We start from the raw sequence: 14,796 nt of genomic DNA, 5'->3' as shown, positions 1-14,796 counted from the left end.
CTGGCAAATCACTTTAGTAGCAACAATTATTACAACTATTACAAAACAAGTGAGTAAAAAGTGTGACCTTAGGATTTGGCCTTTAATAATCTGTGCATTATGGCTATAAAGATCAATCAAATATTAATAGATTACTGAATTAGTCAATGATTATTTTCAAAATAAAGATGTTCACTGATTTTTTCTAGTTCCTTAATATTTAAATGTTTTCCACTTTCATTTTTGGTTTCTTTAACATGACAAAAGGAAAACTGAATGTCTTTTTGTTTTGGACTTTTGTGGACAAAACAAGACATTCGAGGATGTTGGCATTTTTCACATTTCTGACATTTTATGAAATACATTAATCAAGAAAATAATTAACAGATTGATGTATTATGACTGACATCTTACATTGACCTGATAAAAAAGAAAATATCTCCTTCTGGACCATGAAAACAATGATTTACTACAGTCCTGCAGGACAAAAGCAGGTGATTTCACCAAATGGAATGTATGTTTGATGTTGAGATTACAAAGAAAAACTATTGATTTCCCCTGTAGCTTCAGTTATCTATAAATGGATTGATTGGGTTATCATATACTGACAGATCTAGCATATAAATGTATAGTATCTCATGTATATACGGCAGCCTACCCCTACATGCCATAGATGGGGGGTCAAACAGGGCACCAACGCCACAACACTGATATAGGACACAGTGTACCAGATTAGAACAGCTCACCTTTTTTATCCATTAACCACATAAACAGCAGCCAGGGGACGAAGCCCACTGGGCCCCAGAGAACCAGAACAGCGATGTCAGACTTGGAAAAGCCGTAAGCGTGAACGGCCGAGTTCTGAATGGGTCCCCAGAAGTTCCAGACCATCCCTTGCATGAGTCCCAGCAGTGAAAACAGTGTCAGAACCAGCCATCTTCTTCCGTACACTCTGCTGTGTACTGGTTGACGGTTCGCCTCCGCGTTAGGACGCCCCATAAGCGGCTCCCTTTCGACCTCGGTGCTCGAACCGGCACCCATACTGTCCTGTCCTGTTTGTCAGCTCAGTTATAAATTCGGTTGAACCGTCTGTGTAGTAACGGGAAGAAGGACACACTGTTTCTGTCCTCAGCACAAAACAAAAACAGCCTCCAGCTGCCCGTCTCTGTTGTTCAATTTTAATGCGCACGCGCGAAAGGGAAGCGTTTAAGGAAGTGGAAACTGGCGTCCGTGAGCAGCCATTTTGGCTAGACTGCAACGTTAATATGGGTCGCGCTTGTGTTGCTCCAGCAGAACCGAAATGGAGCAGTTTCGCGGCGAAACGTCTCGGACATAAACAGAAACCGTACACTGTCATGTGACTTTTGTTTACTTCCGCCAGAAGCTTTACTACACGTGTAGGGAAAGGTGAGTCCCTTGTTTTTTCTCAAGGATCCCGCTGAATGATTCCTCTGTTTCCGCGAAATCACTGCCAGCTTTCGTTTGATTTCCTTTCTCTAACAGGGCCTTCGTGCGTATCACATCAGTGTGTGCGGAAATGAGTCCGCCGATTTTATCCATTTTGTTTGTTAAGCTGAGTTTCCCAACTCAAAATGTTGAAATCAAGTTTATCTTCTGTCGCGCATAGCTCGTTATCTTCTGTGCACATAGAGCTGTAATAAACGAGGTACCCGTTTATTGCTGGAGGAAAGGCCTAGCATTATGCTACAAGTGAGGTCAACTTACTTTTAGCTGCAAGAAATTCATAAAGTCACTCTCTTTGGTCAATTATTTTTTTCAAACTAAAATATTCAATTCACCATGAAAGTCTTCAATTGATATTTGATTAGGGTTGATTTTTATTTTATTTTTTTAAACTCAACTCAGCCCAGGAGTACATACACATTTCAGTTTAATCAAAACTGAATTAGTTAGATTAATAACAGTATTAGTAGAGGTAAGCATTCTTACCACCAGGAGGAAACTCTAATACAGATGTTAAATGTATGCAAATACAATACAGCTATTATTGGCTCACAATATCAGCTAATTTACATCAGTTAAAAATATGATTAACACTGATTAGTTCTGTGATAAAGTTTTATTATGTGTAAAATGTTTGTATACTTTTTACTGGTTGCCTTTGGGTTGTGTATAAATTTAAGTCACACAAATGAAGTGTCAGGTACAGTATTGTTTTCTTTTACCCCACAGAAGATAATGTCTAAGCTAGTCATCACTGGTGTAATCTTGTTGAATGGCAGTGATGATGGTAATCTAACACCACAGCTAATGTACCTTTTGTTTATCAGTTTATTCTCTGGGTTGCAGCCCACTATCAGGCCATGGCCTCCCCCACTGCCATGAAACCCTTCAGCACAGAGGAGACCCAGAGGATTCTGCATCATCTGCAGCAGCCGGCAGTTTTCATGAACATGACCTGTGACTGGCCCGCTCTCCACTGGACTGCAGAGCAGCTGTCTGTCTGCCTCAGTGACAAACTGATCCGGTTTAGACTCGGGAGAAGAGAGGAGACGAACAGTAAGAACCGGAGATTCATCTTGATTGATTTGAGAGGAAATCATTGATTGAAGTGGACAATCAATGTCTGAACATGCAGAATGAAATGAGACTTGGTTTACCCAAAAATGTCTCGCTTATGCACTTCATGTGGACCGCCAAATACTCCTACCAGGTTCAAGAGAACATTACAGAAAATATTATACAAAAAATAGATATCAACATATGAATATAGTTATATTAAACAAAATATAATAAATTATAAAAAATAATCTCTAAACACTGAGGAATTTCAGTTTAGGCTCATTAGATGAATTTCCTCCATTGCACTTCCTTGTTAAAACACAAATATTCACTGGTTTTGTTGTTTTCTAATAAATACATCTTTAGTGAATTAGGACATGAAATGTATCCACCAAAAACAATATTTCGGGGTCACTGGTTTCGTAAACCAAACTATCCACTAATCCAAATTTGTTCTTGCCGAAGAACACTCTTATTTCTCAGCACGATTGCATCTACGGCAGTTAAATATGTCCTCTGTATTCTGATTTTGTGTGTCTGTTCAGAACTGCGCACTCATAGAGCAATTTCCAGAGATCACATAATGATTCCCTGCAATCTTGTGTGGTTCGTCGTCTGACGGGTGATACTTTTTAGATTAGACTATAGTTAGTTTCAGTGCCTGATGCATAGGAAAAAAAGCAACAGGGGTTTTGCCTTTGAGCATCTGGTGTGTTTTACCCTCCATGTGGCTCTAAAACAGCTCCAGTATTGACTCCTGTGATGAATAACAGAGAGTGTGTCCTCTGATAAAAGCCAGCTAATTAGATTGCTAAATCTTTTTCGGCTGCAGCTGACAGACTGACAGGAGGGCATTGCTCATTATCATTGCCATCAGTCAACTATGGACATACTTTGTTTACTAAAACGAAAGCAAATCACAGCCTCGCTGTGATTTATTTTCCTCATAAAACAACAAACAAAAAAACAAAAAAGCAAAATTTCACACTCAGGTGGTGACACATATGTCTGTGATCCTTTTATATGGACTTCTCATTTGGAAAGATCAGAGGAATAGTTTTGAAATGAAATGAACCTTTTCTTACTTTTCTTCCCCACTCTCACAGCACCTCTGTTTGAAACCCAGTGTTCCTATGTGGAGGCAAGCCTTGTGCACTTTCTCAGCTGGACCTGTGGTCAGTCTGGGCCAGATGTTGGGCCATTCTCTGAATTCTCCTACTCTGAGTATTGGGCTTATGCTGACTACAAATACATTGCCATGCTGTTTCAAGATCAGCCGTCCATGTTTGAGGTAATCAGCCTTCTGTGTATGAACAGTTACTTCAACCTTATAAAGTGTAACATCACACCTGTGCGACATTCTGGTCTTTAGAGTGCTATTTATAAGATTTATATTTACATAGAAATCTTTCAAAAACGTCTTTAAAACTAAAAATGTTATTATTGGTTTGGCTGATAACCAACTGAATTCACCCTTTTATACCCAAATTTGAGCCAAAATGAATCAAGCGTAACATTCCAAAACAATTAAACAACAACTAAAACTCATTTTTATGTTCAAGAATGCAAGTAAATAACTATAATTTGTTTGTAATATTACTCAACAAATAATAATGTGCTTTAATATTTTTCTGGTGTTTTTTTGTTTAGATCAGTATATTTGAAAATTCATGGATAACAATAATAATTATATTTTAGCCTTAGTTAAAGAGCTTCTACACACTGGTGTATTAACCATTACAGAAACATAAAAAAATATTTTTATAATTACTTATGTTGTTCATTTAGGACAGCTGTGGCTTTGGGTGGTGGTGTAATACATTTGTTAAAGGAATAATTCACAGATTTGCATTTAGCTTTGTATTACTGGAACAGGGGTAGTATTTTTGAAAAATTGTGCTTCCCAACCTCAGTTTCCCCTGAGTCGAGAAATGTCTTCATTAATTTTTTGTTACGTGCCTGCCAGTGACACAATTCTTCAAAAATACTACCCCTATTCTCGTAATACAAAGCTACATGCAAATCGGTGAAGTATTCCTTTAAGCACTGTACACAACCTCTGCAAAATATGAATTTATCGGACATCTCCTGTGTATGTAAATGACTTCAGGATCTCTATGTCACTGGAACAGCTGTTAACACAAAACCACTTTAGATTTGAGGCTCTGGCTCCAAAGCCTTGTATATTTTTATGGCAAAAAAAAAAAACACGCTGACTTCTACAAAGTTTGTGACTTTGTAGCTTTTGTTCAGTGTCTCTTTTACTCTTTCCAACTGTTTGGTTGTAAAAATTTAAAGAGCTACCTTTAAACAAGGGTTATGGCCGTCGTCAAAAGGGTTGAAGAACATCAACCGTTTTATTTTTGGTTACACTTGAGTATCATTGCTTGATGAAAGTGGGTCAGTGGAAACATAGCACTGTCTCAATAAGTTCACCCTCATCAACCTGGACTGAAGGAGCCCTGATTCATGAAGAAACATTGCAGAACAACAGTAAAAAAAAAACTCTCCCTCAAACGTGATTCATTAATGATCCAGCAATAAACTCATAATTAAAATACATGAACTACATTTTAGGTTATTACTGATTATGAGAAGAGTGACACACACACAGTGGGACTTCTCCTTGAAGTGGTTTAAGGAAAGACAATCAACTTAAACACCTGCTTCTATTTGTTTTTCAATAATCCAAACATGTGCATGTTTGTCAGCATCTTAACTAGGGTTGCAACTAACGATTATATTCATAATTGAGTAATCGTTTGGTGGTCCATAAAATGTCCGAAACTGTTGACAGATGTGGCTCAGACCTGGAAATGATGATGTTCTCAAATGTCTTGTTTTGTCCACAAACAAAAACTTTCTGATTTCTTTGATATTTGGAGCAAAGAAACCAGAATATACTCATATTTAAGAAGTTGAATAATCAGAAAACGTCTTGAAAAACCCCTCAAACCGGTTAATTTAGTAATCGATTAATATTCGATTCATCATGTAATAGTTGCAGCCTTAAGCTAAACTCTTCGTTTTAACATAAGACGCTGGATCTGGCCATTTATGGCCATTTATGTCTATTGAATTTATAATGTATACATGACTACATGAAGTTTATATAAACACATATATTCCAAGCAGACAAAGCCAAGAAATGTTGTGAATTCCAATTCAATTTAAAAAATATAATTAACATACTAATACCTTCTAATCGGGTTGCAACAGCTTCAGCTTATCGACAAATTAAAAATTAAATGAAAATTGGAAGAGCAAAAAATAGCAGGGGACCCACCCCCCACCCCCCCATTTATTATTTTTTATATTTTTTCCTTCTTTTGACATTTTCAATTAAAATGTTAGGGTTTTTTTTTCTCCCTGTAATGACTTCAGAAATAAAACTATTAGCTGACATTCTTGTCCTCCAGTATGGGTACAGACATAAAAGTGCCATCCTTTCTTGAGCCACGACCACACATTCATTTCATTTTATATCTGTGTGATAAATCTTTATTGGACACCCACCTGCAATTATTACCCGCTGACATTCATGCCTTTGCGACAGGCAGACATGGGCTTTTTACTGGATAAATGGTGCTGGGGAAAACGCTGCTCCACGGGCTACAATGACCAGTCTGTCATTTTACGGCTGTCTGCATATATGGTAATAACTTCATTCTTTAGCATACTGGCGTGATTGCTACACCTTTGTGCTTAGACAGAACATGATTGACAGGCCGGTTTTTCCTCAAAAGATGGCAAATATTATTATAGTCTGGGGTTTTTTTCTTCTTCACATACTAGACCCTCACTGGTCACCTACTATAATAGGCCCTGTCAAAGTATCTGGTGATGTGGAGAGGGACATCTGTGAATTTTGACAGCTGGAACAAAAGAAAATGCAACATGTAATTGAAAACTCTGACTCCGGCGGGTGCATGTGTGTGTTTCGCAGGATGTAAGGTGGCCTGACTTTGGCTTTGAGGGACGTGATGGGAGAGAGAGCACCCTGTGGATCGGCACGGAAGGAGCAAACACACCGTGCCACCAAGACTCCTACGGCTGTAACCTGGTACTGCAGGTGCAAGGACGGTAAGGAAGAAGAATCACTGTGTGTGTGTTTTAACTTTGTATTCATATTTTCTTTACTAGTTTTATTATAAATAATAGAGTAGTGGTTAGCACGCTTGCCTTTGCAAGAAGAAGACCCGGCTTTGTGACCTGGTCTTTCTACGGAGTTTGCATGTTCTCCCCACAGTCCAAAGACAAACAGGTTTGGGGATTAGGCAAATTGGACACTCCAAATTGACTGTGAGTGTGAGATTGGGTGGTTGTTTGTCTCTATGTGTGGCCCTGTGATGCACTGGCGAACAGGGTGTACCCCGCCTATCGCCCCAATGTCAGCTGAGATTGGCACAGCACCCCTCGTGACTCTCATGTGGAGGATAAAGCGGTAGAAGATAGATGGATAAATAATAGAGCTGTATTTGATTGTTCTGTGCCAGTTAAACATGTTCAGTACATAGATGTTAGAAACCATTAATTTATTTAAGTTTGATGTGTTTGATGGTACCTCTGTCTTGTCTTAAATTCACGAGACAGTAACTATCAAACTAAAGATTGACTCAAAAAGTTATATGACAAATCAAATTGAAATCACAATGTAGGTCAGAAAAATCAAAATTAGATATTTTACCCAAATCCTTTAGCCCTAAAAGGTAACAAACTGCTGGAGAAAGCCTGATTATGTGAGGACTTTAAATATGCACCTGTTCTGATGTTATCGAGCGGACTTGACACATAAGCATCACTCATTTCACTGCCTCATTGATTTGTCAATATGGCTTCAAGTCACGACAAATGTTTTAATTAAATGGAGCACAAATCAAAACGGAGGCACAACAAGCAGTCTAAGTGGCCATGAGACTTGTTGATAAGTGCTCTGTTCTGCAGATGCAGGAAAAACACTCATCCCTCCCTATGCAAGCAAACTAGAGCTTCATTCTGTACCTGAAAACACAGAATTGTTGTTTCGTCGGCGGTCCTTCCTGTTGCTTTAAGTTAAAGCAACAGGAAGGGAAAAAAAAAATAAAGAGAGGAAATAAAGAGAGGAAAAAAAAACATTGCGTGGCGTAAAAATAAAAAGTGTCATTGCTGTGTTAATGACTCTGTAATTAATAGAGAGTGAGTTTTAAAGGAGCATAAAGACGTTTCAGGGTTCCACGCAGACGCACTTGTATTTTTTATCACACGAGTGGTGCCCGGTTTTCTGCACGAAAGATGCACGTAGAGTAACTTCTGACACAAAGTGTGACGTGTCCTCTGCCCCGAAGAAAGAGAGTTCATTTGTCTCAAAGCTCACCAGATGGAGACGGATTGTGAGGTGCTACGTGGATTTACTGTGCCTCAAGCATGAACTGAATTGAGGTAAAAAAAACAAAACAATTAGGCCATAAATATGAATTCATCCTAATTGTTTTAAATGAATTTTAAGTCTCTATAATGTATGTATATATATATATATATATATATATATATATATATATATATATATATATATATATATATATATATATATATATATACATATATATATATACATGACATGACATGACGATGGACAGACAGGGGCGTACACTGCAGCCTGGCTGGTTTTTGTGGGTTGATCATTCTGGTTGGAGCTTATCTGACTCTGCTCTTCTCCGGGAGAGCAACAGTTTTATCTCGCTTCTTGTAATTGGGTCTCAGCTTCTTTTATTTGGTATTGATCTCAATTGGAATGAAATTCAGCTCGAGCAGTTCTTCGACACTGCTGAGCCGTGAAAATACAACGCTGTGGATTGATTTCATGACATTTGTGACAATGGTGAGACTGTTGAACAGGAACGGTGATTTTTTTTTGAATCAAGAGAAGACTGGATTCTTCTATCACCTTTTAGCTGATCACACGGATCAAACATAAACATACTGCTTGGATTTGTTTGGGGAAAACTGTAGTGCAGATTATATCGTGTATATAGCTCTTCCCTTTTTTTGTGATTCCTATATTTTGTGTTGCATATGTTATTTCCATACAGTGGAAAAAACCTTTCGTATTGTGGTGAAAGTAATATTAACCCTTAGATGTGCCATCAAAAACTTACATTAACACACCTAGAGCACCAAAATGTGTTCAATAAAAAAATGTATTGTTTTAAACCGATATCAGTCCTTTCCATGCATATCAAATATTAATGAATTTGTTTAATTTTTAACCCTTAAACCCTTAAATTGCCAAGTCTTAAAAAAACACAATAAATGAATTATTTTCAATACACTTCATGCAAAGTGGATTATTTTTGGTTTGCTTATTGCAGCCTTGTATATGTGAAAGATTAGCAGAAACATTTGTTTAAAATACTCACATTAACACACACAGAGCACCAAAATGTGCTCGTAAAAAATGGAGCTATAAAAATTGTATAAATTATTATTTTTATTGTGTAATCTTTAAGCCAAGTCCTCAGTTCTCATCATACATATCAAATATTATGAATGTTTTTGTCATGATGCATATTATCAGTATTTTAGTCAACGCTGTTTCATTACAATAGTCTGAAAATAAAGTGTACATGAAAATAACACAAAAATGTGTCACGGTGCGTTTTAAGGGCTAACCACTCTGACTTCATTTCTAACAACAGTCTTTTCTCTTTCTAGTAAACAGTGGTACCTCTTCCCTCCAGATGACGCCTCTAAACTCTACCCAACCAGGATTCCCTATGAGGAGTCTAGTGTCTTCAGTCAGGTGGATGTGCTCCGTCCAGACCCAAGGAAGTTCCCAGACTTTCAGAAAGCCAGGGTCCACACGGTCACTCTGCAGCCAGGACAGGTCAGAGGTCCCTCACCTACCCAGCTTTTACATACATGGGACCCCAGAGAGTGCCATTAAATTAGACTGAAGGGCCACACGTGTCACCTGCAGCCAGGAAATATACACATCTTTTTAATCAGGCATTGAAAAACCATCAAGAGTGATTCACTGCTAGCTCTACATTTATGTGACACAGAAGCAATAACCATAAAAAAGTGGCTTTATTGGCCCTTAAGCTCTTAACATGTAAAAGTGTTTGATTTATTTGTCATGGCGTCCACCATGAAAGCATAAAGGAAGGCAACGGTCATGTGACCTGTGTGCCAATTAAAAAACCCACTCAGTTTCGTCTTCAGCGAAACAAGAAGGGAGGTTGAACTACTTTAAAGGCAGCTGCGTCATCGCTCCTGATGTCTTATCAGCAGGTGAATTTACAGGCTCATGTGTAGGTCAGTGCATCAGCTGACACGCCAGTCGAGTTCCCGTAATCTGTTCTCCTTTAAAAGCAGCCGGCGTCAGAGACGCTACAGATATAACTGTAGGTGTTGCGTCACCAGAAATGGGTTTTTTAAAGTGGAAGTGAAGTCGTTTTCCATTTTGACAAACTCGCGCAGCTTGTGTGCCTTTGTTGAACTTATTTCATATCACAGCGGCACAGTGTCAAGTGTATGCATGCGACACAATGGCCCAGCACTTACCGTGTGTCTGTGTTCACCGACTGCTCCTAAATTAGCAATGTGCTGTATTTACCATATGGGCCTGAACCACAGTGGGCAAGATTGTGAGTGAAACTAACAGATATTCGATTCAATTTTGGCCCAAAACTGTGTTGCTAATTTACCATTAACCCGATCCCGTGGTGAAAAGTGGTTCTGAGCATAGCTGTGTGTGTGTGTGTGTGTGTGTGTGTGTGTGTGTGTGTGTGTGTGTGTGTGAGAGAGACATTTTGTCACAGTAGGAAACAGCCGAGACTTCCTGACCTCCTGAAGTGGGTTATGATTTTTCGTACTGTGTTAGAAATGTTTTCTGGGGAAGGAGCCAAGGTGGTGACTTCATCTAATAATAAGAAAAGAAGATAATTTACCAGCATGTCACGGGCTACCTGCTGTGTGTAACACAGTGGAGTTTTGTTTTCACATGATCTTAAAGATATAATATGTACCATTAAAATGTCTAAAAAGAAATAGTGTAACATTATACATTTGTTGAGTAGTGTTCTTACAGTGAACAGTGTTTCAAGACTCCTTAAATCCATAGAAATCCCACTTTGTTTTCACAGGACCGGACCACTTTACCCAGCTATGCTTTATCTTTTCACAGTGCTTAAGTAATCTTCAGTACGACGAGGGAGCCAGTGTGCCGTCTTTTGTTTCGTTTTTCTTACTAATGGATCACAAATACCCCGTGATCCCACGCTGCTTCCCGATGACATCAAGCTATGTCGTTTGTTATTGCTTCGATTGAGAGACCCCTCGCAGCGTTTGACTCCATACACTAAAACGCTGTAATGTATGAGAGTTACAACGTGGTTCCAATCACGTGTCAAATATCAATTTCCTCCTTGAACCTGCTGGGGCTGTGCGAGGTCTATAGTTCCGCTGATACAAATCAATAACCTTTTATTTATGTATGAGCCGCTTGCGTTTACATGTGGCTGGAAGCTACTTGTGGGCTTTTGTGCTTCACCGTACACATGGAAATCCTTCAACTGTTGACACAGAGTGGATAGTTTTGGAATCCAGAGCAATCTCCGACCATAAAAATAGCTTCACCTCTGCAAATTCAATCATAGGACAGGATCATCTGTCTGGTCTTGTCAGACCACAGGTCGTGAATGAATAAAGACGTCGGGACGACGCAGGCAATCAATAAGGCTCGCCCAATTTAATAGAGTCCCTTTATGAACGGCTGAAGCTTGACAGTCCACGGTGGAAAGGTGTATGCTGCCATCTAGTGGCAGCACACTGGAAGTATTTTAAATTCTTTCATTTTTCTATCACAAACCTGAAGACAAACAGGAGGAGCTGGTGATTTCTTTAAACTTAATCCATTGTATCTTTCCTCCTCAGGTGCTTTTTGTTCCCAGACACTGGTGGCACTATGTGGAGTCAGTGGATCCCATCACCGTCAGTATCAACTCTTGGATTGAGCTGGTAAGCAGCGAGCTCTGCATCCTGAGCAATTCATCTCAAAACCACAAATAATTGGAAAAATAAAGTTAAAATACGTGTTATTGGAAAACAGTTTCCTGTTTGCTGTGAAGAGCGGCTGCACTCGGATGAAGGCCCCACTCATCTTTGAGTAATAAGCGGGTCTGGCAGTGAAACACTTGCTGTCATTATGATGAGTGTGTGGATATCAGGGATGGTGTGTGTGTGTGTGTGTGTGTGTGTGTGTGTGTGCGCTGCATGAACAAAAACATTATTTGCTGCCAGAGAAATGTTTATTCAAACAGCGAGTCGCTCTGCAGCACTCTCTGCGAGGTCACACACACACACACACACACACTCCACAGTCTGGGGAACAAGACTGAGGCTGTGTCAGGCTGCTGTTATCCTGACGTGAAACACTCATCGGGCTTGTTTCTGCACAGGAAGCTGACGATGTGGCGAGAGTTAGTGAAGCGGTGACCAAGGCTGTCGTCTGCGCAATGAAAGGTTGCCCCAGTGATGACAACAGAGACGACTGGCTCAATCCCACAGAGGTATTAATAATGCTGTGATATAAATTGTACCCTCAAATCAATCAATAATTCCCTCATTTCTACCCCTTGATTGTATTGGTATAGACGTATAATAAGATGACAAAAAAGACACAATTCCAGCATGTTTTTGAAAGATTTCCAGACAATTCCCTTGCTTTTTATTATAGATGCACAACAAGAAATGTTCATAAAGGGACTGATTGTAGAGACGGTGCCTCACTATTTGAAATGTTGGATTGAGGATTACTTTGAGCTGCGTAGGAAATGCTGTTACACTGACAGTTGTTTTCTGTCTCTGCAGGAAGGAGTAACCTCACATAATGAGAACATGCAGTACTTGAACTTGGCAATTAGAGCTTGTGCGCAAAGACAGACGGATCTCCACTGCAGCACGCTGACCCTTGACCCAAGAGACTCCCGTCCGGCTAAACGGGACTCTGGTGGACAGATTAGAAAACCCTGTGTTTGGAAGAGGGATCCTGCACCATTCACCATCCCCTTTGGGCCACATCTCATCTCTGTGTGCTGTCAGCGACGGGACTCGACTGAAACGAGGGACATGACCCCAAAAGATCTGGAGGTCAAACCCTCCAGGAAATGGGCAGGCGAACCTCAAGAGGACGAACAGAGAACGGAGCCTGCATCTGCGGTCAGACTCCACCGGGGAAAAGACGAATGCAGCTCTGGTTTGACTCAGTGTGTAGCATGCGATCGTGCAGATGGGATGTCAGAGAACTCTTCTGAGGATTGTGAGGAATCGAGAGATTCGATAATAACCACTAATGACCTGCTCGACTGCCTGGTGCATCCTGATGTCATCGCCACCGTTACTGGGCTTTTATTAGCAAGACACACAAGGAGTCACAGGACCACTGCTGCGTCCTAGCTCCGATATTTGTCCACAAAGGGCAAGTCTTACTAGACTTTACAGTGATTTACAGCTACAGATCTTTCTCTGCAGAGATCTGTCCTCCAACCCTGACTGTAATAGTTTAGTGTGACGGGGGAAAGCTCGAGAACGACGTAGGGCTACACCCATCGCCTTTATTTCATACGATCCCTTTTTTTTATTACTCGAGAAATCATTGAGGGGTGACTATGATTTACAGCGATATCAAGTAAAAGACACAGACACAAAAGAGGAATAAAACCAGTACAAGCAGAGAATTGAATGCATTAAAAACCTTTGGGTTGTAGCAATTCGTATATATTGTTCTATGACCGTAAGAGAAATATAATCCCGAGTAAGAAACATGTAAAATAAAGGCAGTTGGATGAACAGGTCTGATTGATAAAGTAATATTGATAAGGAATCTGGTGTTTTACCAATCAGAGCCTTGTAAATGAATAAACACCCATGAAAGAGATGTCCAGGCACCGTTATTGTCAAAATGCATTCATCATGTTCCTCCTGAGATTCACAACAGATGCAGGATGTCACAACAAAAACTAATTGTAATGCAATATGGAGGGGCTCTAACATTTCCTTGTTTTGTTGACCCACACAGACTAATCCTGTTTGACTCTTGCAGAGGAAGAAAAATGATGACTTAAATCAATTTGGTATGCTAATAAGACAAATAATACAAGATGATATTCATGGGATGTGAACATTTGTTCCCCGCATAATGCTTCATTCTGTCGTTTAGTGACGACGACTGTCACTGAACAGCAGACGGCAGAGCGTGACGGTTCCGTGATTGATGGAAGCTGCGTATGAAGTGATGAATGAGGGGTTTGTCTGAATACGCATCTCAGTCAAGAGAACAGGAAGTGCTGTGCATCGACTGCAAATAGAATAAATGTAATATGATTGTCTTCAACAAAGTTAAATGTCATTTCCTGTCCTTTTCTTTCCAATGACATACATTTTTATTTTCACAAACCTGGCCGTAGACAGTGACACAGTGTTGTTGTTGTTGTTGTTAAAAAAAATAAGAATGCACACATTTCAGTCTTCAGTTCTTTTTCTGAAAGCACATAAACACATTTTCAGCAACACATCAGTCTATTTAAAGACCTTCGGAAGGAGCAGCATCATTTTACATGGAGCAAAAACAGTTTAACATTTTAAGACCAAACCGATGGTGTTATGTTTTAGTGCATCAATACATCGCACATACAATACATGTCAATCATAGACTCTTCTATTTCAGTAAACCTGTACGACAGTGAACTGGTACGAACAATACTAAGAGCATGAAGCAGTTGAATGTTAGCCATTTGATTATTTCACCTCTAATTTTCTCAAATTAAACAGTGATAAAAACAGAAATCCTCCTCATTGGCGCTGAATCTACATTATCCAAAGTTGACAGCGTTACCCCCTCAGCATATTTCCCTTACCCCTCCCTCCAGAAACTTCCAACTGGTCCAGAATTCAGCTGCCCGCATCATCACAGCACACATCCTACAACTCCACTGGCTCCCGGTTAAATTCACAATGCAATTCAGAATCCTCCTGTATGCTTTCAAAGCCTCCTCCATCCACCTTCACTGCGCCCTACGCCCACCTCAGCACCATCCAGAACTCTGACTCCCTTCCCCTCTTTAAAAATTCACTATTCCCTTTTCGGTTTACTGTGTCGTCCTGTTGTTTTATTGTTTTGTCTCAGTAAAGTGTCCTTGAGTGTTCAAAAGGCGCTTACAAATAAAATGCATTATTATTATTATGATTATTTACACTTGTGCTTGTACTATTAAATATCAAAATCTTCCTGTTCTCCCCGTGTGTGTGTGTGTGTGT

General features: G+C 39.7%; 2 protein-coding genes across 4 annotated transcripts in view; one reads left to right on the top strand and one right to left on the bottom strand.

Moving 5' to 3' along the window:
- The window catches only part of slc49a4 (solute carrier family 49 member 4), a 45,421-nt gene extending 44,276 nt beyond the window's left edge, over window positions 1-1,145 (bottom strand). The window contains exon 1 of the mRNA XM_044017404.1: window positions 726-1,145. Within this exon, the coding sequence (XP_043873339.1) occupies window positions 726-1,020 (295 nt within the window). The 5' untranslated portion in view covers window positions 1,021-1,145. The remainder of the gene's footprint in view (window positions 1-725) is intronic.
- Window positions 1,146-1,243: 98 nt separating this feature from the next.
- Window positions 1,244-14,766, top strand: hspbap1 (hspb associated protein 1). 3 transcript variants are annotated; one of them, XM_044017851.1, is made up of 8 exons: window positions 1,244-1,386; window positions 2,290-2,499; window positions 3,609-3,793; window positions 6,449-6,585; window positions 9,193-9,364; window positions 11,416-11,499; window positions 11,940-12,050; window positions 12,352-14,766. In XM_044017851.1, the coding sequence occupies exons 2-8, from the start codon at window positions 2,304-2,306 to the stop codon at window positions 12,934-12,936; spliced, it is 1,470 nt and encodes a 489-aa protein (XP_043873786.1). In that variant the 5' UTR covers window positions 1,244-1,386; window positions 2,290-2,303; the 3' UTR covers window positions 12,937-14,766. The 3 variants fall into 3 exon arrangements, with proteins under 3 accessions (XP_043873786.1, XP_043873802.1, XP_043873794.1); XM_044017867.1 differs by lacking the exon at window positions 1,244-1,386 and adding an exon at window positions 1,530-1,689; XM_044017859.1 differs by lacking the exon at window positions 1,244-1,386 and having other exon boundaries at window positions 2,107-2,499.
- Window positions 14,767-14,796: the final 30 nt, after the last annotated feature.

Source organism: Solea senegalensis, linkage group LG2 (genome assembly GCF_019176455.1).
Source record: "Solea senegalensis isolate Sse05_10M linkage group LG2, IFAPA_SoseM_1, whole genome shotgun sequence".
NCBI lineage: Eukaryota > Metazoa > Chordata > Actinopteri > Pleuronectiformes > Soleidae > Solea > Solea senegalensis.
This window is presented reverse-complemented; position numbering and strand designations above follow the sequence as displayed.